Genomic DNA, 27,607 nt, shown 5'->3' with positions numbered 1-27,607 from the left:
ATAGTTTGGAAATATTGTCCAGACTGGAAAACCTACGAGACACAACAATGAAGAAAAGGAAGTGGAGGCAACTTTGACAGTTAGGAAATATCTCCTTTTCAAACCTTATGTAACCTCATTGCATAGAACTACCCTAATAAGTTCAGAAAAAGGCTAGTAATTCCAGTTCCTATTTAGACCTTAAACCTCTGTGTAACATGTACTGTTAACATAGTTTTTTATCTTTATTCATCATATAGGCACTCTCAAACAATCTAAGACATTTCACCTTTGCTTCCAGTCTGATTTTGTGACTTGGACTAGTTATGAGCAATGGCTTTGTTTTGAAACTGTGTTATTATACCTCAAAACAAGTTTTTTTAGATACAAATACTTCCCACGTCCCAATAGTAGGAGCACTCTATCGTATCTCTGCCGACCAGAGATTTTCCCTCCCCACAGCCCCCCCCCAATCCCCCTAACCCCTTCACACCTGTGTGACCTCCTTTGTTATGCCCCAAGGGAAATCTTGGGCCAGCCTTCCATGTCAACAACATCCACTCTCTCTCCTTGGTCGTAGTGAGGAAAACACGTCCTCATCTCGCTTGTGATCGTCCGAATTTTTTCCCTGTTCTTAGTGCATTTCTCGTTTGGATCTCGTGGTCCTAGAACCCCATTGTTGAATCTGTGAGAATACAACATTGTTGCCCAGGTGTTACTGGTAAACCGTGAGCAACTTTTTTTACCCAGTGTTGTGTACATCGTGTCGGGGCCATGTGTGTGCCCAGATTGACATGTGTGCCGAGTGTGTGGTCTGGAGCGATAGGTCACCCTCGTGGAAGGGTATTGGGTCTCGTCCTCCTTAGGCCTGCTCGACCGTACCCAGTGTTTCGGGGCCTTCTTTGTCTCCAGAGATGCCCACTGTGGCAGAGGAGGTAGTGGGACCGGTCGGATCCTCGCGCTTCCCCTTCCGTGGCTGGGAAACCCCCCCCCCCCTCCATATACAGTTGTAGCAGGAGTGTTAAGGGCAAGTTGACCTTCCATCTTTATTCCCTTCGTTCGCGGCTGCGGCCTCTGTACAGCCGTTGATAGACATCCGCTCACGGGATGACGGTCCCAGCATCCGCTCAGCGGCTCCCAGGAGCAAATCTCTCCTCGTGGGGTCAAGTTACCGGTCCCACACGGAAGGGAGCGGGAGGAACAAGAAGGATGGTTGTTCTTTCAAGAGATATCATCCCTCCAACTGTTCTGGATCTTCCCCTATCCCCGCCCAGTGCGGGGACCAAGGTGAGTTATTGCTGGTCTCAGTCTGTTACCAAGACTGTTGTCCCCTTTATTCCGGTAACATATCCCAGATGTTCCGGTCCAGGGGCATGCTGTGGAGCGTATACTTCATACCTGAGTCATGCATGAAGAAGGAATGGTAAAGAAGTAATAACATATTTTGTATTCCTTGAATAAAAGCTGTAGTAGCTTCTGCACACTAATGACTTTCATTATTTATGATTAATGGGGGTCAATCCATGCTTTTGGATAAAGGATTTTCTGATATGGATATTTTCCTTTTCATGTGCAGGTGTATATATAGATTTTATGTTTATGCATCTATGTATACTCGTATATAAATGTTTTAGGTAAGTAAGTGTGTGTTTAGACAATACTTTTCTCATGTACGTCAAGTTTGTTTTCCTTAGAGTGATGTGGGTGTCAACTGCCCTTCATTCTACCTCAGTTGTGACCTGATATACATCACTGTCAGGTTTTAAAGGTCCTTAAAGGTAACTGAGGAGTGGCAGAGGCAAGGCACAGTGACATTGCCCTTTCGAGCAGGAAAATGCTCAAGAGTCTGCCATATATACATGTGATCATTGGCTGCTGATGCCTCGGCAGATGGTCCTTTTGGTTTCCCCCAAACCCTCCATCCTTGGCTCACAAGGATGGTGGGGTTGCAGTGGCCAGGGGAACTGATGAGTTTGAGCGGGACTTGAGACCCTGACTGGCGTTCACCGATCGGGTACATTACCACATCGGTCACTATGACCCTTATCCCCACTCAGTGGATGACCCTTATCCCCGCTCAGCTGATGACGCTTATCCCCACTCAGCGGATGACCCTTATCCCTGCTCTACAGATGACCCTTAGCCCCACTCGGCGGATGGTCCATATCCTCGTTCAGAGGCCACTTGTGGTATCCATGTGGCCTGTTTCTCTCTCCCACTGGTGGTGTGGCAAAAACATTCAGACCCTATAGGTCTCAAGAGCAGCCAACCCTCTGCCCGGTGTGGTCTTACGACTTTTTATCCGCCACCAGTGACCAGCTCCTCGACCCCTCCATGGGTAGAGGAGCCACCTTCTGCCCTCGGGGCGGCAACCTTATCCTCCACTCAGCGGTTAGCTGGAGCCGATCTGACCTCATGAGAGCAAGAGCCCTTTTCAGGCACCGAGGTCGCCGTGCAGATCCCCGGTAAGGGATCCTTCTCCAGGGTGGGGAGCAATGGACCCAGCTCCCCAGACCCCTTGGGAGGACTTTTATGCATTGGAGTTGTCCACCTTCAACTGGTCGTCGAGGAGCTCCCACACCGGGGATGACCAGAGGACCATGTGAAGGGGCTCCATCCTTCTAGGTCTCGCTCCTACGGCTTCGGGATGTACGATCCCCTGTGACCAGCACCTCGGCCCCTCCATTGGTAGGGGAGCCGCCTGCCGCCCTTGAGACAGCAACCTTATCCTCCACTCAGCGGTTAGCCGGAGCCGATCTGACCTCATAAGAGCAAGAGGCCTTTTAAGGCATCCTGAGGTAGCCATACAGATCCCCGCTAAGGGATCCTTCTACGGGGTGGCGAGCAATGGACCCAGATCCCCAGACCCCTTGGGAGGATTTTTATCCATTAGACGGTGTTGTCTATCCTTCCCCTGGTTGTCGAGGACCTCCCGCACCAGGGAGGACCAGAGGACCATGTGAAGGGGCTCCATCCTTCTAGTTCTCGCTCCTACGGCTCCGGGATGTACGATCCCCGAACCCTTGGCAGGGTGCTTTGAATGGGTTCCACGTGGCAAGTGAGGATTTCCTGGAGTTGGGCTCCCGGGACCACTAAGAGGACAAGGTGGTGAAGAAAGTGTCCTCCTTTCGAAGGTTGTTGGGCTTATTTAGGAGCCTCAGTGACCTGCCCAAACCTCCTCCAGTGCAGGTCCGACCCCATGATACCGGCCTGGAATGCCGGTTCGGAGCCCCTAGGGAGGCACAACCTTCCCTGGTCCTCCCTCTCTCGCCAAACATCGGGCACCGGCTCTGGAGGATCTCCACCGCCAACTCGGAACTGAAAGGCCTGAACAGGCCTCACCGAGTACCAAAGCTGTTATCCTTCCTAGAGGTGACGCACAGGCGCTTCTACACCCCGGAGCTGACGGCCAGGTACATTCCATGAAAAGGAACAAGAAAGGGTCAAGTGTTACTGGGGGAATGGTCCCTTCATCTGGAGTTAGCAAGGGCGGTGATAGAAAAGTTGGGATCGTTGTGCCTGGACCTCGTTGCAGCACAACTACACGGGAAATGGCTGGCCTTTTGTTCTCCAGCGTCAGACCCAGACCCAGCAGCAGTTCTGGAAGACATGTTCCAATATCCGTGGGACGTCCTCCACGTGTACATCTTCGCCCCATTCACCCTTCTGTGCGAGAACCTGAATCGGCTTTGGGAGGCGAAGCAGGTTAGGATGACCCTGATAGTTACATGGGGGCCAGTAAGTAGTGGCTCACGGACCTTAGGGCCTTGACAAGGGAACCGCCGTGACCCCTTCCTCTAAGGTGCGACCTGCTAAGGCAGCCTCATTTTCATAAGTCCCACGAAGGCCTCCAGAGCCTCTCCCTTTACGCGTGGAGACTTTCCAGCGTTTACTGAGGAGAGAGGGGTGCTCTAAGAGGGCAGTCGGCTAGATGACCTCAATCTAAGGCAATCCTCAAGGGCCATATACCAAATGGGATGGGCAATCTTTGGCAAATGGGACAACAAGAGGCATTTCAGCCACTAAAGGCTTCAATCCTGGTTATTTCAGAGTTTCTAGTACATCTTCGACTCGACCGCGGTATGTCAGTACCAGCAATGAAGGGATTCCGTGCGGGCCTGGGCCAGGTCTTCCTCCCTCAAGGGCTTGAACCAAAGTTCCTCCAAGCTCGTCTCAATGCTGGTAAAGGGGTTTGAGCAGTCCTGCCTCCCCCAGGACCCTCTCGACCCCCTGGTGAGGACATTACCAAAGTCCTCAACTCCCTAAAGAAACCGCCTATTGAGCCTCTAAGACAAATTACTGACAGGGAACTGACCTTAAAGACGGTGTTCGTTTTCGCTTGGGCCTCAGCCAAAAGGATAGGGGAACTCCATGGGCTCTCAGCGGATGTCTCTCAATCACACCGATGGAAGGAGTTGTGCTTCAGTTTCGTCCCCTCCTTCGTGTAAAACGCAGAACCTGGCGGTAGATGACCCCGCTTCAATGAGTTCTCCATTTCCGCCATCCCCTGGACAAATGTCCCGGAGGACCTTCTAAAATGCCCAGTGAGGGCTGTGAGGAAATATCTCTCTTGGACCTCCGCCTTCCAGCCGGCTATCAAGAGATTGTCCGTGACGACAGGTAGAGTGAAGAAGGTGGTATCGAAGAATAGGATCTCCTTCTGGCTGCGGGAGATGATCTGAAGGGTGTACCTGACGAAGGGCGAAGTCTCCCCCAGGTCCGTCAAACCTCATGACATCCGGGGCATTGGCTCCTCCTTGGACTTTGAGAAAAGCATGGCGGTCGGCCAGGTGCTGAGGGTAGGTGTATGGTCGAGACAGTCAACTTTTGCGGCCCACTACCGTAAGGACTGCTCCCTTAAGTCCCAGGAGGGGTTCAAGCTCGGTCCCGTCGTAGTCGGGCAGCAGGGGATCTAAGGGTGGCTACACGCAACAGTCCGGATAAGGTAACGAGAGATTGAGCATCTAGGACCCTATCACCTCTGCCCTCCATGGATCAACCCAACAAGGAGGAGATGCCCCTTGGGTGAGTATCCCTCACCTCTCTTACAGCAGGTCAGCCTTCCCCTTGGGTACCTTTTCTTTAAGAGGACCAGTAGCAGCTACTCTCCCAAGCAAGTTTGGGGGCTCCAAGGAGGGAGGATCCCACTTCTCCCCTCTCTTTGTCCAACTTCGTTCATGTTAAACTGAATGCCAAAAGGAGTAGTAAGGGCAGGATTCCTGTCTCTCCTCACAGAGGGGACACGGGTTAGAATGCACAGAGGTTTGCTTTCTCAGAGAGTGATATCTTTGGTGGAGAATTATCAGCTCTCTCCAATAGAGTTCTCTTAAGAACATCTGCCCCCAGTAAAGAGGAAGAAGACTGATCCTTGACCCATTAGCCACCTTCTAGATGACAGGGCACCAATTGACCCAAGACATTGGCTAGCTACCTCCCTCCTGTCTCAGCTGGCAACTGTAAGGGAGAAAGCAATAACATCAAGACTGCTCCTAAGGATCCGAGACTTTCTTGGTTTCTGAAAGTTGTGAAGATTCCTGAGCAAGAGACTTCAGCTGGACCTTCTCGTTGGTCCGTTGACAACCCTGAAGAAGTCTTCAAGTTGGAGTTGGAAGGCTCTTTAGGAGACCTTCCTCAGCAAGTGGTGTCCTGTCCTTTGAAGAGAGAAAGGGGGGACTAGATTCCATGCTCTTGAAAGTCCTTCACGGTACTATTAGAAAAGTAAATGGCCTCGGAAAGGCAGTAACAGTTGTACCGCCAAAAGACAAGACCGCGGCGATAGATCTTTTTGCCGCACCCGCAATACTGCGAGGCTCAATCTCGAGCTTCTATTGTCAGTTATGGCTAATGAGATGTTAACCAAGATGGAGACAGCAGCCACAAACAGACAAGTGACAAGTGACGAGACCACAGGGTTACATGGCAACTCTGGATCTAAGAGAGGCTTCCTTTCAAATCCCAGTTCACCCTTCCTGGAGGAAGTATCTCCAGGTAATTGTAACATGCAAGGTCCTTCAGTTCAAGGTTCAATATTTTGACCTGACAACGTCACACTTTTGAACTAATATCTTTATGGGCTCATGCTAATGAGAGTTGCCTGCTCCGCTATTTGGACAATTGGTCGATCCTGGCAGAATTGGCTCTCGTTTTATCAGGACTTAGGGTCATGATAAATTAGGAGAACTCTGGCCTGTCATCTGTGCAAGAGGATAGTCTATCTTGGGTTAAACATGTACACCATCTTGGGGAGAGTTTTCCCTCCCGGGAAAGACTGTCCCGTTGACCGATGGCAGCTCTTCCCTTCCTGCAACAATCAGTGGCAGAAACTCTTGGAGCCCTTGATGTCTCGAGAGAAGTTGGTGCTAGGAGGCAGATAGGGCCTAAGATCTCTTCAATGGCAGCTCAAATCAGCATTGACGCAACATCTCTATGATCCATTCTTCTTTGGAAGAATAGGAGAAGAGTCCAGGTGGGTCCTCAGATATTGGTTGGAGGAAGAAAACCGTTATCTCTGCCTCTTGGAGTTTCTTCTCTTCTTGGATGTTTCCAGAGAAGGATAGGAAGCCCACATGGGCAGACACATGATATCTGGCCCCTGAACAGAGGAAGATCACTGATATCACTGAAACATTTTGAGATGGGAGAGCAGCCTCATTAGTTCTCCAAGAGTTTTGCCCTCTTCTAGCAGGTCACTCTTTGGTGTTTATGAGCATCAAGACACTGTGATGACCTACATCACCATACTTGGAGTCATTATGTCTCTTGTCATCTGACAGTGAGGATTCTTGAGTGGGCAGAGGACAATGCTAAATTACGCTTTCAGGCTGCTTCATCCCAGGAAAAAGGAACATGGTAGCAGACAAGTTAAGCAGGAAGATCCAAGTCCTCAATGCTTATGCTTTTCTGCCATTCTGCCTACTTCGAAGAGTCCTAAATTGAGTAAGGGTCACTTCCAACCTTTTGTTAATGTAGGTAGCCCCAAGGTAGGGCCCAGACCTTCTACACTTCCTAAGAGAGAGAATATCGACTCCCTCCAACCTTCCACGTCAGCCACATGCCAGGATTTTCTACAATGCTGACTTTTTGTACTACTTTTGGATGGAGAAACTTTGCTCTTTTTCAGTAATATAAAGCTATCGTTCGGTATTGAGCCAAGTCTTTAGTCTAAAAGAATCGATATTTTTTCAGAAGAAGAAATTTTTATGGTTATTAGTAGTTTTGAGCAGACCTGCTCTCCAGCTGAGGTGAGCCCTCCTTCCTGGAACAAGGTAAAGGTGTTACATTCCTTTAGAGGGCTCCCTATGAACCATTGAGGCGACCTTTGGAAGAGGACCTCACCCAGAAGACGGTTTTGCTTCACTCTTTAGCTTTGGCTAAACTTGTTAGCTAGCTGCATGAGGTCTCGTTCATCACATATTCAAGGAGGTGGAGGCAGATCATTCTCTCCTGTGTTTCAGTTTTTGTTACATAAACTCAAACCCTTCCTTCCCTGATTTCAGATTGATGTCTTTCCAAGTTATGAGTCAATGTAACAAGTGACCTGAAGAGCCTTTACTGTGTCCTGGGAGACCTCTAAGGTGCTATCTGAATGCACTAGGATCACAAGATCTCGGCTACAGCACCTTTTTGTGGGTACTGTACAAGGTGAACCTCCTTACGAGAGAGAGTATGATGTAACCAGGCATACCTAATACCTATAGTATAGTGTACATAAAGCCATGTTAGCGAACCCTCTTCTGTGTCTGGTTTATAACAGTTTTTTTTGGCTTGAGTACAACCCTTAAAGGCAAGGCCCATGATATCCACTGGAATTTTCCTCAGGTTCACAAGGGGGAAGGAACCCATACTCTTTCATCATCCCAGGTACACAAATATCGAGTTCCCAGTTTAAGTTTCCAGACAGTTGGAACAGGGTCATCCTCCCACCTAAAGATGAATCTTTTGGCAAGGTAACGTAACTGTTAGGCTCTTAGCAGAGAGGCGAGCTTATATACAAGCAATTGTGAGCAGGAATTTCACAAAAATTCAAATAAGCCTCATTATCAGTGGCGAGAGAGCAAGAGGTGAAAAAAGCAATAGTATTACATCGTATGAGCGTGTATATGCACCAGAGGCATGTGATCCGTGCGAATGATGAAGGGTGTACCTTCCAAAAAGTGGCGAAAGTGACGGACAGCCAAATGCACCACCAGCAATTCATGGTCGAAGGTAGAGTAGCCGGATTCTGCCTTGGACAATTTTCTACTGGAAAAGGCCAATGGGCGAGGTAAGCCGTCGATCACCTGCTCGAATACTACACCAATAGCAACGTTGTTGGCATGGATGGAGAGAAGGTGAGGGGCATGTGGCATGAAAAAAGTGAGATCAGTAACGGATGATAAAAAATTCTCTGCGTTGCAGAAGGCTGCTTCTCGAAGGGGACCCCACTTTAGGTCTTTAGGCTTACGCTTGAGAGAGGCATAGAGGGGCCCAGAGTGGTGGCGATGGCTGGTAGGAACCGGTGATAATGGCTGATCATGCCCAAAAATTCTTGCAGTGCTTTGATGGTCGAGGACATGGCTAAGTTTTGAATGGCTGCTACCTTCTCAGGGAGGGGTGGACACCTTTAGGAGTTATACAGTGCCCTAAGAATGATACTTCATTGGTACCAGATGTTGTTTTGTTGTAGGCAGTTGAGAACGATGCATAAGTGATGGAGGTGTTCCTCTTTGGAGGAAGAGAACACAAGCATGTCATCCGAGTAACATAGACAGAAGGGGAGGTCCCCTAAGATGCCATCTATTAGGCGTTGAAAAGTGGCCCCAGTATTACGAATGCCAAAACAGGAGTATTTGAAGGTGTATGTACTGAAGGGGGTGGTGATGGCAGTCTTGGGGATGTCTTCTGGGTTTATAGGCACCTGATAATACCCATTCATGAGGTTGAACATGGAGAAAACCTTCGCTGCGTACAAGTAGGCAGTAATGGCAGCTATGTTTAGAAGTGGGTAGTGATCCAGTTCTGTCTGCATGTTCACATGCCTGTTATCCCCATAAGGGCACAGGGAGCCATCTTTCTTTAGGACGATGGGTAAGGGCGACAACCATGGGCTTGAGGTCTTTTGGCAAAGGTCCAGTTCTTCCATTTCGGTGAACGTTTGTTTAGTGGCTGCCAAACTATCCGGGCCAGCAGACGCCTGAATCTGGAAAACACTGGGTGCCCTGTCATCTTGATATGATGTTAAATACCATGCTTGGCGGGAACCGTGGGCGTTTGGAGAAGTTCAGGATGGAAGACTTATGGGTATGACGTGAGGAGGTGGGCATAGGCCTCCTTAGGTGCGCTGATGTGGAGTGCTAGATAGGAGGCTGGTTGATGAGGTGTCGTCGAGTACAAGTCCGCGTTGACTAATCATCGATGTCCCATATCAACCGGGAGGTTGAAATGTCCGAGGAAATCTGCACTGAGTAGTGGGAATATTACGTTGGTGATGAGAAATTTCCAGTGGTATTTGGCACTCCCAAACAATAGTGCAAGTGTCTCGTACCTGTTGGTGGGGATCTCAGATCTATTGGCAGCTACCATGCAGACGTCAGCAGGCTTAGAATGAGTATGTCATGTCCTGGAGAGTGACTTTGATAGAAGAGAATGACAAGCACCATTGTCTACCAAAAACCACACACCCGTACCTGGATCATGTGAAAAGAAAAGATCAGTGACAGTGGAGGTCATCTTCACAAGCGATGGCCTACTTTAAACTTTTTTTTTGCTGCTGACAACCGTCCGCATGTTTCTTTACAGCTGGTCCGAATCTGGAGTGGCATTAGGAGGACTGTGGCTGATAGGCATCAGTAAGTGGCTGGAGAGGGCGTTAGTTGGGCGTGAGCGAGAGATGGCATATGTGGGGGGTTGGTGGCTTTGTCATCACTCCAGCATGTCACAGGGTGGACGTCTGTGCCTTACCGTATTTATGTCGGCCTCCGTCGGTGTTGAGTAGTTGTCCTCTTCATCAAGAGTGGAGGTGTTGAAGGAGGTCTTGAAAGTAGTGAAGTTACTGTCTATAAGGGCATCGACTTTAGTCATCAGGTCCTTCATGGGCAAGGTATTGACATCGGGGATGACGGCGCGTACAGGTTCGGGTAGGCGTTGTACTTGAAGGGCACGAAGAAGGTTCACTTCTCAAGGAAAGCCCTCTGCAACAGGTTGCAAGCGAGTGATACTGTTCATTTCCCTGAGGGCAAGAGAGAGCTGAAAAAGCTTGGCTATACAGGGAGCAGGCGATGGTGAATACTGCTCTAGGAAGGTGTCATACTCTATTGGGGTGTCCCCTTGGTCATAAAGTCAATCAAAGACTTCTGGGAACGTTTTCTTGGGGATTGCCATGTGAACAAAGTCTGCTTTGCTCTTGAGTGAGTCATGCCCTTTATGCAAAACTAAACTTCGGCGCACTGGAACCAGGCGAAGACTTCTCCACTGGAGAAGGGAGGCCGTTTCATTGAGGCTGCATTTGTCGAAAAGTCTTGTTCGGAGGGCGGAATTGTAACAAGGGTAAGGCGAATGAGTAGGCGAAAAAGTCGGTGTGGGAGTAGTCAATCCGGTGGTCACCAATGTGGCAAGGTAACTGTTAGGTTCTAAGAGAGAGGCAAGGTGAATGCAAGAGCAGTAACCTTTATTCAATAGATAACAAGCTTATACAGTATACAAACACTTGCAACCAAGAATGTCACTAAAATTCAAACAAACTAAAACATGTGGTAGCATGCTTAAACAGGTTGGTGTATTATCAGTGTGGGAGAGGGCAAAAGATTAAAAAAAAGCAAAAGCATTTCATTATATGAGTGTGAATGAAACACATGCAGTACAGTCTCCTGTATAAAAGATGATAGTTTGTATTTGTGTAGGACCAAATAACAAATTTAAAAGTAATTTGTATTTTTTCTAACTCTACAAACCTGAGTCCTTTACTCAAACTATTCAACCAACACCAACCCCCAAGTAAGTCCCGGCTGCTATCCAAAAGTTGTCAGTGAGCTAACAGTGCGGCGGCATGGTTGCCTTCCCACCGCAGACAGGTAAACCACCTGTCGGTTATTTACACCTCATTATAAATTTTAATTGCCATATTTCAGCTTTGATGTGATCTGTCTCCTATAGTAAAGGACTTAGGTTTGTATTGTTTGGAAAAATACAAATTACTTTAGAGATTTATCTGAATTCAACTATTTCTTGCAATTATTTTCTCATCTATCATTATCATAGGAATGGTTCCAGTATGGGTGGCAGCAATCCTGGCAGCGTTAGTACTTTTTGGTGCATTCTTACTAGCAAGTTTCCTGGGTCTTTGAATCGTCCTTTCCATGCAGTCACTTCCTCACCATTGCATGAAAAATTATACAATGATGAAGCAGTGTAAGTTAAAAGCTCATGAAATTTACAGTACAATTTTTGAAATATATCATGAATAAAGAAGAAAGTTAACTGTGTTCTTGATTGATGATTATTATTAGATGATTACAATTGTGATCCACACACACTCCCATTTGTGTATATACATTGTATGTACACATTCAGTATAATAATGGTATTTAATGTTAGTGTTATTTGAATGTTTATTGCCAAGTACTGTAATGACAAAATTCCTTGATGAAGTTTTGTAGATGGTTTGTGTATTGTCTGTGACAAGCAGTTTCTGAAGTAATATTTAATTATAATTTTAAGTGTACTGTTAGGCCAAAGAAAAAATTGAAGCTGATATAAGATAAATATTACAAATTAGACAGTATTCTGCTGATTTTCAAACTTTTATTCACTTTATAAAGAATATTTATTTTTCTTCTCTTAAACTTGAAACTTTGGTGTTAATTCTTTCAATTATATTTATGCATACAAATATTCTTTTGATTGTAACAAAATTTCCAATATAATTACAGTACATAATTTTTCCTTTAATAGACCGAGAAATTTATATTATTATTAACGTAAAATTCTTTTATTAACACACTAATAAAAGAATCCGTATTTTTTTATAAATAATATTCATCTTCTCAAAGCATTAATAGCTTTTCAAAGAATCATTTTCAAGGACAAACATAAAAAAGACTCTAGACCGTTATCTTTTTTTACGATTTTTATGTTGTATGATGGAGAGAGTTATCCTCAGTTCCTTGTTGACACTTGAACCATTTGAAAAATATTACAGTAGTTGGTTTTCCTTCAGTACCAGGTAGGAATAATTGCTGTTTTGTAAAGTTTGATTTGGTAAAAACCGATTTTCTTTCTTTCCTTTCACATGTCAATGAGTTATGAGTCAGAAAAAAATAGCTGGAACTGTTACATCCCCTTAAGATTGTACAGGATAGTAAGCAGATAACTGTAAGTATAGGATTTAAAGTAATTTCCATGATTTGGTAGCTATACAATAAAGAAACTATGTAAGTGAAGATTTTTGTGTTTAGTCAAATTATTTCTTATTATAGCAACCTGTTTGCTTCATGATGCTGATATCTTGATTGTCTTTGATATATAGGAACTTTATTTATATCAGTATCTAATGTCAATTCAGTTTTTGATGTTAAGATTATATTTTGATTAAAAATTTTATTCAATTTATATCTTAAGGGGTAATGTTATAGTATCCGTGCTCATATTTTTTTCTGTTTTGTTATATGCCATTCTTACACTACTAACCATGAATGGATAAGATTTATTCTATACTTTTTTAAACATAACTATAACTCTCTTGTTTTACAGGCGATGCTAAAGCAAAATATAATGTATTTCAGATGAAACCAGTTTTGTACCTATACTGTACTTTGAAAAAACTGTCCGTTACATGTGAGAATCAGCAGAATACATACAGTATCATGTGTAAGAGATATCCAGCTTGCTGGGTTGGTTATTGTACACGAGTTTTTGAAGTTTCTTTTCTGTTCTTTATATTCATATTTTATTAGGTTATAAAGATGGTTTTATTTCCAGGTTTAATTGCCTGATTGGATCTATGTGGCTGTTCAAATTAATGTAATTAAACTTTATGCATGGTTTAGGTTTTTCTCCCATTTTAAACCGTCCATAAGCATGGATTAATCACTTTCACCTATTTGAATTAAGATATTGCTTCTATATGGTCTACAATTCAAGCTGAGAAAGCACACATGAAACACTTCAGGTTCACTTGGGTAAAATTTAGTCTTGGTTTTCATTGATTCAGCTGGGAGTTTCTTTGTTTTATGAAGGATTTTACTGTTTTGATACATGTTTTGTTCAAAACATAAACAGCATAGCACAAAATCCTTCCTCCATTTTTATCATCTTAATAAATATAATCTGACCTTATTTTCCACAAAGTCTAGGTTTTCAGGGACCTTAATTCTACAAATGAGTACCATTGCTAACTAATGATACCATAAACCCCAATAACGTTGCATAGACATGTGTGCATGTGCAGTATATTTCTTGACAAGTAGTAAGGTTTACAAGCACCAAAATGACATGGTTGAAATTATGAAGTATCTTTTACAGAAGTGTCAAAATATGATATTTTTGTAAAATAACCTCTCTTTACCTCTTACCAGAAACATTGTGTAATTCTATTCTTAAAGCAGCAGTTTATTTATATCAAACAGAAACATTAATCTAAAAATCACTTAGTCATCATCAGTTTACTCTCTTATAATTGAAATTTTTATGAAGTAAAATGTAAAGTACAGTACTTTACATTAGTCTTCTATCAAATGTGCTTAGACTTTTCTCATTTTTAACTTGATGAGTGATAAACATGCAGTTATAAAATACTAGTATACCCAAGCCGTCAAAAATTGTCTAAATAATTAGATAGATATACATACAAATACACATGTATTCGTACTTTATGCTATACCACCCAGAGTAATATCGCCTCTTCATTATCAGCATTCAACCTACACAAGGCTAAATAGGTTGAATGAAATGCGTGACAAATTCTGTCCTAAATTAAGAAATCCCATCGGCAGAACAAATTACATAATTGACAAAATTAGTTTCAAGAAATATTAAAGAAACTAAAAATTGTAAACTCTTTGGAATCCGAAAACCGGACTAAAACAATGTGTAGAAAATATTAAAAGAAAATAATCAAACATTTTCCTTTTTAAATACACAAAAAACATTAAAGGGTTAAGAAAGTGACTTTGGTCCTCTCAAAGAAAATGGATCGCTAATCACTTCGGCAGAAGAAATTTGTAAATGTCTGTCAATAAGATACTTCAGCCACAAACCCAAGTCACAAGATAGATGATCCAGCTGCATATTTTACATTACAGGATGTGGATTTTACGGAAGAGATAATCAAGAAGAAAATCGATGCTCTCACAGCTCAGCACCTGGTCACGATCCCTTTCCTACTAAGATTTTCAAACATTATATCATTTGTCCAGGACTTAAGCCCAATAGTAAATCTACTTTCCAAAATTGTAATTTTTATATCTTTAAACATCCCACCTTAAGATATTTTAGAAAATGATGTGGAAAACAAGTGCCTAACATATAACTGATAATGATCTTATGCCATCCAACCAAAATGGTTTTATACATGGAAGATCTGGCCTTTCATAAAAAATAAATCAAAGGGAATCAATAATAAAAACTTTTGAATCATGGAACAAAACAATATCCTTTATCTTGATTTTGCCAATTCTTTAAAAATATGTAAAATCAAGGAAAAGTGTATAGTTGGACCAATAATAGCCTGGCAATATAACCTCAGGTATCAACTAATAGAATGCTATTCAAGCCATCTCAAGTCATGTCAGGTATCCCAGAGGGAACAATCAAAGGTCCTATTAATTTTGTAATTATACAGGTACAATAATTATGATAATATAGATAACAATCTTCTAAACTCATTAAGATATGTTTGCTGAAGATTCCAGTGTCTTGGCCATATCAGAGTTGTAGAAAAATGGAAGTTTCAAAATAAACTTGATAATATAGTCTACCCCAGAACACAAAGAAACAAATAAATCTTTGTTGACAAATCGTAACACGCTTGAGAAATCATGATGCCATGGTCAGTACCTAGATCTAGACTAAAATGCTAACACTAAAAGATCTGGGAGTCATCATCTCTGATGACTTAATATGGTCTATTCACTATACTGTATTTATTTACAAAATCATAGCTGGGCTGTTTCAAAACAAAATTTCACCATAATCCTAGAACTGGTGTTACAAGCTTACTGGCCCAGTAAAAATTGCTATTAAATTATTATTTGCTCTCACTACTTCTAACTTTGATAACTCCCTCCTTTGACACGTCTCAATTATAGTAAAAATTAGCCTATACATACTGTTCATATTTAAAGGAAAATTATATAGATTCATGGATATCCTGCCAAGATGCCATACCTCTGGTCGCTTCAGCAACCTACGTATGTGGTGCAATTCTAGTTCAATCTTGCACCTTTTATACAATACCAAAGTCAGAGCTAACTTGAAGAGCGCGACTTGTCTCCATTAAAACAATGTTATTTTGGTGTTCCTTCAAACTTTATCTACTTTTTGGTTTCTTGATAAATTTCTTTCATTTAAAAGTATTTGAAAGATAATTTTCTTTGTAAAAAGTTAGAAATGGAAACCATGATATAATTTTAATTCTTTTTATCTGTATTATATTATCAATGCGTAGAAATCACTTTCAATTGTGACTATTTTTCATATGGAAGTTTCTGATATTCAAAAAGGTTATTTTCCAGATTGTAGGCTATAAAATTCCTATCTTTTCATGTTTGAATGACAAAAATCTCTCAATATTAAAACTAAAAAAAGATGCAATTTTGGTCTGAAAATTTCAAGTTTTGAGAAAATGGGCTTCAAAGTTTTTTTTAGTGATGGACTGAATAGACTTTAGTAGTGTTAACATGCTAAGTATGGGCTTTTAATAGTAGTTTTCTGCACCACTGGGGATCTCAAGGACATAATTATCATATTTCAGGGTTACTTACTAATCAGTGGAGAACCTCTTCCCTCATACACATACAGTACTATGCGCTACATGTACCAAAGGCCCACACATAAGATGTGGCTAGTGTAATATATTCTCCTTTGTGTATTTTCTGGCCAAATTTTATGCTTCTTGCCTATTTAGCTATTGTCTTCTACACTTAATTTATCTTTCAGCAAAAGCGTAACCTAAAAATTGTAAATATATAAACAAACAGGCAAAGAAATGAGTAACATAAGTGCAGCTAATGTTTATTTACAACTGCTGCCATATCGAATATAAGGAAAAAGATTATCTAGTGACTAGAATCATAGATTATAGTGTTATTACTGTATATGAGATTCTAAAATAAATAATTTTCCCTAAATTTGTTGAAGAAAAATAAATTCATACCCAGGTCAGAAAATGGTTGCATAAAGGACTTTGCTCGCTTGCTCGAATATACAAAAAGGATTTCTTTTTGGAAATATAGCATTCTCCAAGCCAAATATGCAATCATCTGATTTTCCAAAATTCCAACCTGAGGTCATGAGTCGTGCTCCTTAACTGCTTTCACTAATTGCAACGATTAATATCTCCATTCAGGGCAGGCAAACTTCAAATACACACACAAATAAGATTCTCTCATAAGTTTGCTATGTTGGTTTTGTTTACATTAGTTTGACTTTTCTTCCCCAAAATATTTTTCACTAGTTTTTATTAAGATTGCTTGGATTTGTAAAAAGAAAATATGCATAGAAAATGGGACAAAGTGTCAGTAGTTGAAATCATGGCAGCACCTCATTTCCTGGCCACATGCACTTTACATGTATTGAACTGTCTAAAACCTATTTTATTTCAGTACTGTTTATAATGGAAATTCTTTATATGCATAAGAATATCATGAATGTATGTGATATTTAGATTTTCAATAATTTCATATACACTATATCCTATGATTTGACTTGATTACTAATTCTTGTAGTTAATGTTGAAACTTAGGCTTAGCATTTTATAATGATGCTTTCATACTGTTCATTTATACTGGAATTTTAACATAACTGCTTAAGGTTACTTTATTTTCAGCTGGAGTGTTTCATTCAAGTGCTGGATTATTTATAATGCTGTATACTAGTTGATTATAATGATGATAAAAATTTAGATGTATTTTGTTGATTATAGTGCTGTACTGTATTTGGTAGCTGCATGATAACTTTTTTGTAATAATAGACACTGCAACTTAGATGGAAAATTTATGCACAGACTTGCATTAGGGTATCTTACTTTCTTGCTTTATTGAATAGTGCAATGCATGGAATACTAATTTTTAGATTGCCGTTATTCTATTTAGTGCTAATGTTATATGCAGTCTCTATTAACCCTCTTAGGTAATTTTGTTATCAATTCTTCAGTTTTCTTTTATATGAAATTCCTTTTAAGTATAATAATGCCCCTCTTTATGTTGGTTGGAGATACGTCAGTTCCAACTTTTGTCACTCATCCTTGAGTATCCAATACAAAAATAAAATCCAGGTTATGCTGTTTTACCCGTCCTTACGTTGGATTCTATGTTGTACAATAACAAAGTGCTGTACGGCTGTACTTTACATGGAATTTCATTAATTTGGGTACAGTATTTGGTTTTTATAAAATATAACAGGTTGTAAGTACTTTTTCTTGTCCATTACATGTATAGAAAACAATGGGAAAATATCCAGCCTATATCGAAAATCGACTTTAGTCAGGTGTCCTGAAAGCAATTAATGATGTAACTGGTATTACTTATTAAATAACCTTTAAAAATCATGCAATACTATTTCTATATGTATTGTTCTGTCTGCTACACTTGATACTTATGTTTAGCAGAAGTGTACACTTCAGTATTGTTGAATAAACATCAGTCAATTATTTTAGTTTAATATAATGTAATTGTTTGAAGTATTATAAGCTATATTGTGTTTAAACAATTAAATAGTTTTTATCAGTTTGTTTAGATGGAAGTACTAGGAAATTCATTTTTTTTTACATAAATAGAAAGTCCTTTTACAAATACCTTAACTTCTGACCAGAAGTGAAAGTAACCATGAGAATTGAAATCTCTTATTTAAACAGTCTACTCACCTGATGATAAATCATAGTACTGTAGGTTTTTGACATTATAATTAAGTATTGTGAATAATCTTAGACCACTGACAATGTAGCTGATATTTGTATCTTCCTAGTTATATTTACTTCATACACTTTAATAAGTTTTAGTTTTAGCAAGAAATTTTAAAGAATTATTCCATAGCTTGCTCATTCCTCTATGCAATAAAAAAATTTTTAGAGCACTTAATGTATCAGGTTGTCATTTATAAGTAGAAATTTTGATATTTGCTTTTCTGACTATTTAGTATTTAGAAAAGATCAAATATTAATATTCTGTCAACACCACATTTTAATTGTAGTCTACTCCAGATTTGCCTGTTGGTTGTGATACTGATCTTAGTCATTTCTTATCAAGCCTCTGCCTTTTATATATAGACAAGTCCACATTGTCATTTAAGACTTTCTTATTCTAGATAATTTTCATCACTGAAATAAATAAAGCTGTTAAATATTTTATTATTCTGATATTTTAATTCATAAAATCTTACTCTATTGCTGTTGATGAAGAGCACAGAAACAGATGAATTATTGTTTGCCTTTGGGTATGGTGATCATGGATTAGTTATATATTTGTCCTTTTTATAGTGGGCATTGAAGTAAATATATTGAATCAATGCTTATGAATATTTTATCTTAAATATGAATCAAAGAATATCTGTTGAATCATTGTAGCTGTGGAATGGAAAATAATTTAGGCTGACTGAGAATGGTATTCAGACAGACAAACAGTACATTATCATCATGTTTTCCAGTTAATGTCTATAAAAGACTGAAGGTTTTGTTGATTGTTCTTTTTTAAAATCATCATCATGAGTCAATTATATATTTTCACAATGGCAATTTGTGAGTTTCGCTTGATGATTGTCGTATTTTTGACAGTATATTCTATTGTGTTATTTAATCATGTTATGTTGTCATAGATGGTGAACATTTCATTGTCTTTTAAGTGAAATGAAGAGAATTATTATGAACAGAAGAATGGTGGGTCAGGAATGTTCATTGCTTTGTCTTTGTATCCGGAGCCATGTTAGCAGTACATCTGTTTTATGAGGAGATTAAGTATCCAAGAATTGGAAGTTATTGCCAGTATAAGGTTAGAACATTGTCAAGTCATGCAGTAGGGATAAAAATCAATCATAGATTTCCTTAAATACAATGAACAGAAATGGTTGCACTAAACTCCACCCAGTAGTAGCTGTTTTTGTAAGAGGCAAAAATAAGCAATTGTTGTAAATGAAAATTAGAGAAAGGCGAAGTTGAAGGAGTTAGCAACTAATTAGAAACCAATGAAAAGGAACTAAGAAAAATAAAATGTTGAAAGTTTTGTTCAAAGGGATGCTGCCAAGAATCTTCTGTGAATTTTATTTTGGGTGGGCTGATCAAGATATACTCCTTAGATAATCATCAGTAAACAGAAGTTATGGCTCATTCTATTTCTTTGATTCTGACTACTACATTGTAGTTTTCTGCCATTCCTTTTTCAGTCAATTGTGTTTAGCTTTTTCAGCTGAAGGGAGAGATGTACAAAGTTTGAAATTATAAATCTAAACTCTTTAATATATCTTAGTTAACTGATGCATATTGCTCTTTACATCAGGAGTTTTAATTTGATACCTAAAACTTTGCCTTGTCAACCAAAATAAGTTTTTCATTTGAAAAAAAATTACAGCAAAAGATTTATATTACTGACGAAGGGGATCCAGAAGTTCTTAATTTATCCATAAAACTAAGTATCCCAATAATAAACCTTTGTAGAGTGCAGTGGGTATTTATAAGATAGTTATACTTTACTAATGATGGGAAATTAATAAGTTTACTCTGCATTATCAAAATCCATATCCTGGGTAGATAAGAAGACTAATTTTGATTGATTTTTTTTTTTTTTTTTTGAGTAAATAAAGACAAGCTTCCTTCTGCTGGTACTGTAATGCTATCCAGGAATTGGCAAATAATTCTGTACCGCAGATATCTAAAATTTTGACAAGTCCAATCCACCAGTTTTAAATGTCTTCTTGCATAGGCAATATAACCTTACCAAACAAACCAGTGGATTCATTACCATATCATTATTTTAATGCCTAACTAGTCACTAGAATTATCTCCTGTTATTGTTTTACCAGCCAACATTGATCATCTTTTACTTTGTGAACTTGAGTTTTGCTACATATTCTGGGTTTCTATTTACACAGAAAAGCGCATTATTTAGCAGCCAGTCACCTTGCTCAATGTTGATTGATATCAAGGCTGTAGAATACATTGGACTACCCTAGTCTACTTTTGCTCATATGTTCAGCTTCAGTAAATATTTCCCTGAATATGATAGAGTAATACCTTGGTTTATGAGTTGAATTCTTCCTGAGAGCAAGCTCACAACATGTTATATTTGTATTTTAAAACAATTTTTCCCATAAAAAAAAATTAAGGAAATTCTTTCGATACATTCCACAAGTCCCTTCATGCAGAGGACACTTCTGCATGAAGGCTTCTCCATGTGACAAGTGTTAGGAGTTGCCATCCTCTCAGTTGGAGCGGTATGGCAGGAGGAAGAAGTAGTACTCTAAAAGATATTCTTTGCCTTTGGTGTCTTCCTTAAAGTCAAAGAAATCCAGTCTTCTTCCTCCCTCTTCTGGTACCCTCCCCTCTGGTGGTCGATCAAGTAAGAGTGGCGGCCATTCACCTCTTGGGGCAACCCTTGGGTCAGGAAGTTCTTCCAGTCTCCCTTAGTGAAGTGGCAAAACCTTCTTCCCCTGAGGAGTCCACATCCCAAGACGCTTTGTGCCTTCTGTGGCTTTCCTTGGGACCTTCGGGTTTCCTATCGAAGGATAGGCTACTGGAGGTGTTGGTATGTGAGGCTTAGCAGGGCAGTGCTTCTGTTCCTGCCGAGGTTGGCTTCAGCACTTCCCTTTCTAGAGCTGACAGGAGAGGGTCTATCCTGCTCAGTCTCTTGCCCCCTGGACCTTCGTCCTCTGCAGCGGATCCTCTCGCAGCATAGCCCCAGCGAGGTCACCCCTCAGGGTGAGTTTGCTCTTGCCAGGGTAGTGCTCAGGCAAGTGTTCCCCCAGCACGCTCATCCGTTAAGGTAAGTTCTCGCTCAGCGTGAGGACAGGTTTGCCTGTCCTTGCCCTTCCGAGCCCATTATCCCTTCGGGGACTTTGGCAGATGCCCTCGCAAGATCGAGATGTTGTTCTCACCTGGGAGCCCATCTTCCTAGGTTAGTCAGAAACGGCAGTACAACATGTCACCTGGACGTAATAGCTCTAAAGATCTCACGGACGATCTCTCGCGATCATCCGGCAGACCAGTGCTCCACTGCTATTTCGCAAGACTCATCGAGTCCCTGACCTGTGCGCACTCGCCAGGTGTGATTGCCCTCATGCTTATCTGGGTTGAGAGCATTGTTTGTTATCTGCTTGCGCACTAGGTTCGCTCACCTGTGTCAAGCACACAATTTTACATGTTGTCACAGGTCGAGATTGTTGAAAGAGCTTTTTCCTCTGAAGTCTTGCAACTGCAGACCATCCTGGTTTGAGCCCCTTTGAAGTCTCTTGAGACCAAAGGCCGGGAGGAAGATACCAGCATCCTTTCCTCCTTCACTGATAAGGCTCGAGGGAGGAAGGACGTGAACATACTTCTGCAGAACTTGGCTTCAAAGCCTTTGGAAGACCCTAGTCTTCAGAAAGGGGTTCAATGCGCGTTAGCCTTTCTGGCAACTCGTGAGTTAAGAGTCGAACCCACTAGGCTTTGTTCCCTTTTGGCTCAGACCTAACTTAACAATAACCCATCTCAAACTCAACTGAATTTGAGTTTATAGATAGGAGATGCTTTTGAATCTGACAATTCTGTAGGCGAGCTGCCAGCTCCAACCAGCCCAAAGGTTCCTGACACACAGGAAAGTGAGTCAGATTCCACTTTCTTGTAAGTGTGGGCGGGCATGAGGCAAGTCAACGGCCATGGCGAGGCTCCTTACTCTCCTCCCTCCTAAGGATAAGAATGCGGCCATAGATGTCCAATGCCATGCTCCCAGAGTATATTGACCATGCTTAGATCTACTGTGGTCGAAATTTGCTGCTGGATGATTGCGAAAGTCAACTCGCAGATTTCTGCAAGGAAGGACTTCCCTAGGGCTGGCGGCATTACTATGTTGCTTGCACCACCTTTCATGAGTCAAAGAAAGTACTGTAATGTACTCAACAGTGACCCTTCGCCTCTGCCCGTAGATGGGGCAGTTTGATACCTTGTTAAAAGTATTCATAGCCGTGTTCCAGCTTGTGCTGTTATTATTTTCATATGTAAAGAACTCAGGTTTGTATAGTTAGGAAAAATACAAATTACTTAAATATTTGTCATATTATTTCAACTGCCTACTTTCAAGTGGGCTCAAATATTCCACAATGTACGTTGACGGACTTCCTTTTCCTCCAATCATATTTCTCATTACAAACTTTTATATTCATGGTAAATATCTTTGACTTTTATTTAAACAGCTCCTTAGTTCTTTTGACAATTGTTATATCTTGAATTGAGGCCCCTTAATACTGGTGGCGTATTATCAATGATTGTCATGGTTTATACTGAAACTTGGTCAGAAGTTAGAGAATATGTAAAAGATTGGTTTGTAGAATGCAAATTGTAGAAATGTTTTTAAAGGTAAACTGTGAATATAATATTGTTAGTCATATTTTTAAGTTATTTATTGTATTGATGGAAGAAGTGTGAGTACAAGTTGATGTTATCTAAATTTTAATACTTTATATGCAATAATCTGTAATGAATTGCAACACAGTACCCCATTTTTTTTTTCAACATGTGATAATGGCTTCCAAAGTTATTTTTTTTATTAGGAACTCCAGGGTTATGAAATATATTAAGACATGAAATTAGAGTATTCTCGTAATGAAAGTACTTAAGAACAATGACAGTTACTCATACTTTTTAGTTAGCCCTGCCAAGACAGTTAAATAAGAAAAGTAACTTTGATAGTAAAATTTAGATAAGTTTTTATACATGTACATAGTTTAATCTGTAGATTGTAGAGTACTATACCCTTGCTTTGGTTTTATGAGGTAATTGTATAAATTTGCACATTATTTTCTGAAATATACAAATATTCAAATGACAAAATTGTTGAATAGTCAGTGAACATTTTATTAATAAATTTGTATTAAGCTTTACTTAAAATATTTTTTTCCATTAAAAGATATGCTAGTGAAATTAATTTGCTGGAACTGTAAAGAAAAATGATAAAATTAAATATTTAATAAACCTCAGGATTAATCTAGAATCTAGCTATTTTGAACGCTAGCTGTGGTTAAACTGACATAATTCATTTCCGTGTTTAATCATACCAAACCTTTTTATTGCCTCAAAAATTTAGATTTGTAATGGTTTTATTTATGCCTTTTGTTGTGACTACTGAGAAAGAAGTTTTGATATACAAAATGAAGCATACACCTGGAATAGAATCACCCTAATTTAAGATATAAATAGCATAGCTTCATATGTGAAACATAGTTTTGCCTTAATGAATCGGTTGCTGTCTGAAAATATATGGATAGTTTATCAATATATTTGACTGAATTAGATAGGAAAAGGCCTCTTCATTAAAGTTCAGTCCGTATATTTGCCTACGGTAAAAGTTTATTCTTGGATATAGATCACTCATGTTGGATGGGTTGGTCATTGCTGGCATGGGCAATGGAATAATAGCTACAGAAAGACCACCCCCTGTAAAAGGTGAAAATTAATATTTTGCCATCCAATTTTTGTACTTTTTGAATTAGTTTACCAGTTATAGGAAAACCATTTCCTTACCTGAATTAAGCCATGGTGAAAGATGAATTCTGTGATCATTGTACTTTTAAAAAGCAGCCAGTTCATTTGTGGCAGGAATCTTCTCTTTGTTTGGTTTAAAGAGTGAGGAGAAATGTGTTTCATGGGGAGTGTCATTTGTAAGAGAATTCATTGGAAATAGGAGAAATAACTTTTTGCATAGTTGTAAAGAATTGGGTGGATAGTCAGTCAATGTTAAAACATAAGTGAAGTACTGCACATTGTAGTACAATGTAATGAGTAACAGTCACTGCAACTGTATTTAATTCATCCCCTGTTAACTGTGTGAAAAGGATAGCAGAAGCATCATCAGTATTTTTCACCGAGACTACTACCATAATTATTGTTTATCCCACAATGTTAGTCATAAAAATGTAGCATGGTAGTCTCATCATGACACATTAAACACTGAATGATCCTGTTTTTAGGCACATTAACTCAAAATTTTGTAACTTTAACTCAGTTTATAATGTACGGAAGAATTTTGAAGACATTTCCATTCTATGTATATGTACTTCATCTCCATTACCTAATATATAGCTCTCTCATAATTACTCCTTTCGTGAGGTGACTACGGTTAATGGTCTCACTGTATCATTTTTTCCTTGTTAAGTTTTGTATCTACATTAGAAGAGTGAACTTGACAATACAATTTCTCATTCTGTGACTGTATTTTGATTCACAGTACATTTAATACAAAAGTACTACAAGATTTTAGTGACTTTTTTTTGTTTGTAAGACTTAATCACACTAAAATTTTTATATAAGAAATTAAGTTAACATAGCTTGAACTTATTTTGACTTGATATACATGGTAAATCTAAGTTTGATATTTTATAAAAGAAATATTCATGTAGTGACTATTTTAGGTGGATTTGTGGATTATACTGTGATGATGGTGTTTACAGGATAACTTATGAGATCGTAAATTATTGATTTTTATAGGTTTGTTCCAGTTGTGTATTATGTGGTGAACCTTTATATTCTTTGTGTTTGACATTGAAATTAAGAAAATGTAACATTTAGCTTGAAAATGTTAATTGTACTACAGTACATACCTACAATGATTCAGTTTTCCTAATACTGTTTTTTGGTAAATAGTCCTACTTTTAAGCTCATGAATATTCACCTACTACCCTACAGCTGTCTCAGACTTTATATATTGTGGATTTATAATGATGGTGATGATATTGCTTTTCATCAATGATATTTGTCTTTTAGTGATAATTTAAGTGCTTTTCAAGTATTTCAGAGTTATTTCTACAAATTAGGATTTGCATATAAATTTTTTTTTTATTAAACTTCTTCACACAGCTACTGTACTTCCATATGTTTGCCAAAAATAGCTATGAGTACTGTGCTCTTCATGGAATCTGTATGGTTAAGGTCAAGGTCAAGCTGTATTACTTAAGGTTCTTTTTTCATTATCACCTTGTATTCACCTAGTGAAACTCCTCTGCTAATAGAAGACCCTTATTAAAGGACTCCAAGACCTAGAAATAGAATATAGTCTCTTTTGAGGTATTCTCAGTTAGAATAACAATACTGATGCTATCCTGCTAAATAATTGAAGATTTTATTCCATATTCACTAATTGAATAGTACAGTACGATACAAGAGAGGTACTTGAGCTTGGAAGCAGTAAATGTGAAATAAATATTATCTTTATTCTCTGGCAATAGTTTATATAAGAGCAAGGATTGTCATTTCATATGCTGAATATATTGTACAACATTTCTATCTTGGCATTGTATATATAGTAAAATATGAAAATGAATGCAAATATTTCGTATCAGCTGTATAATTGCCCTCTTATTATTTGTAATTTCTTCCATTGTCACTGCAATGGAAAATTAGGGACAGGTTTCTCAATAGAAGGTTTTAACAAACAAAATTTGAGTAAAGGTAGTTGAACTTGTGGGTGAAAAAAAAAAGGAATTGTAATACATTATAGCAAGAGGAATGAAATATTTAGTATTGTAAGATGATGCTAAATCTCAGTTGTGAGGCATTTCATGAATTTAAAATAAAACTGATTTTGATGATAGAATTTATGGTGTACCAGGTAGGAATATGTAAATATATTTGTTAAAAAGAGCTTGTGATGAATAGTAGTTTTTTCAAGAAGAGAGATATAAGTAAGTATGCATGAGTAAGAGTGGCAAATGGAAGAGTGGTAGAAAGGGCATTGATGGATTGTTTTTGATAGCAAGAAGGATGTTTGGAAGATTGAAAGATGTGCACATGTTTAGGAGTATGGCTAACAGTATGTCTGATAATTTAATGGTTGGAGCAAAATTAGTTGTAGCAAAAATTGTGGAAATAGAATGGAGAATGTAAAAGGGAGATTGGGAAGGTGGAAGAGTTGAAATAAAACAGGTAATAAGTAAATATTAAGAAAAGGTTGGAAGTGGCATATGATAGGTTAGAATGTGAGAAAAACTGGTTATTTAGAGGAGTGGATGCTAGTAAAAGAATTTTTTTTTTGGGGGGGGTTGCAAGTGATGTGTGTGGTAAGAAGATTGTTGGAGGCAGCTTGAGGAAGGGTAATGAGTAGTGGAGTGAAGGTGAATGTGGAAGAGAAAAAGAGGGCATTTGAAGAATGGCTGCAGATTGATAGTATAGAGAAGTATGAAAGATATAGAGAGGAAAATGTAGAAGTAGAATGTAAGGTAGTCGAGGCAAAAAGAGCAGCTGACTGGAGTTGGGGTCAAGGATTTTGTTGTTCATATAAAGAGAATAATTAGAAGTTTTGGAAAGAAGTGAAGAGAGTAAAGAAGTGTAGATTGAGGCATGAAGAGACAGTAAAAGATGAAGATGGAAGGTTGTTGAAAGAAGATGAGGCAAGGAAAAGGTGAGTTGAATATTTTGAAAGGTTGATAAATGATGAACATAGTAGGGAGGCAGATATAATTGCTGTTGCATGTGTTGAGGGGCCAGTAATGGGAATGAGAGAGAGATTACAAGAGAGGAAGTGAACAGAGCACTAGATGAAACAAGACCAGGAAAAGCATCTGGTATGGATGGTGTGAGGGATGAGATTTTAAAGGAAGGGAATGTGACTGTACTGGAATAGTTGGTGAGATTGTTTAATATATGATTTATGTAGTTGATGGTGCCAGTGGACTAGGTGTGTGCAAGTACTGGTCTGTTATACAAAGGTAAGGGAGATGTACATGAGTGTTCTAATTCTAGGGACATTAGTTTGTGTTAGTGTGGTTGGAAAAATGTATGGTAGAGTGTTAATTAATAGGATTAAGGATAAAACAGAGGATGCAATCTGAAAAGTGTAGGGTGGCTTCAGAAGGAGTAGGAGATGTATTGATCAAATTTTTATAGTTAGGCAGATATGCGAAAAAATTAAGCAAAAGGTAAGAAGGTATATTTTGCATTTATGGATCTGGAGAAAGCTTATGGTAGAGTTGATAAGGATGCAATGTGGAATGTGATGAGGTTATATGGAATTTGTAGAAGGTTGTTGCAACCATTCAAGAAGAGTTTACACATTGGCAGTAAAGTGTGTGTTAGGATAGGGAGTGAAGTGAGTGAGTGGTTTCCAGTGAGAGTGATGCTAAGACAGGGATGTTTGCTGTCAATTTGTTGTTTGATTTGTTTTTGTTTTTTTTGATGGAGCTGTAAGAGAAGTGAATGCTTAAGTGCTTGGTCAAAGATTGAAATTGATAGATGAAAGTGATCATGAGTGGAAGGTGAATTGGT

At 39.4% G+C, this 27,607-nt stretch overlaps 1 protein-coding gene across 5 annotated transcripts in view; it reads left to right on the top strand.

The window, feature by feature from the left end:
* Nucleotides 1-25,682, top strand: part of LOC137652322 (guanine nucleotide-exchange factor SEC12-like) — a 175,679-nt gene extending 149,997 nt beyond the window's left edge. The window contains exons 8-9 of one of the 5 annotated variants that reach the window (XR_011046256.1): nucleotides 11,215-11,364; nucleotides 14,256-25,682. Coding sequence is in view for 1 of the 5 variants with exons in the window: in XM_068385664.1 (XP_068241765.1) it covers nucleotides 11,215-11,300 (86 nt within the window). In the remaining 4 variants the exon portion in view is untranslated. Of the gene's footprint in view, nucleotides 1-11,214 lie in introns of all 5 variants that reach the window. The other 4 variants (XR_011046255.1, XR_011046253.1, XR_011046254.1 and 1 more) reach the window with 4 other exon arrangements.
* Nucleotides 25,683-27,607: the final 1,925 nt, after the last annotated feature.

This window comes from Palaemon carinicauda, chromosome 1, assembly GCF_036898095.1.
Source record: "Palaemon carinicauda isolate YSFRI2023 chromosome 1, ASM3689809v2, whole genome shotgun sequence".
Taxonomy (NCBI): Eukaryota; Metazoa; Arthropoda; class Malacostraca; order Decapoda; family Palaemonidae; genus Palaemon; species Palaemon carinicauda.
This window is presented reverse-complemented; position numbering and strand designations above follow the sequence as displayed.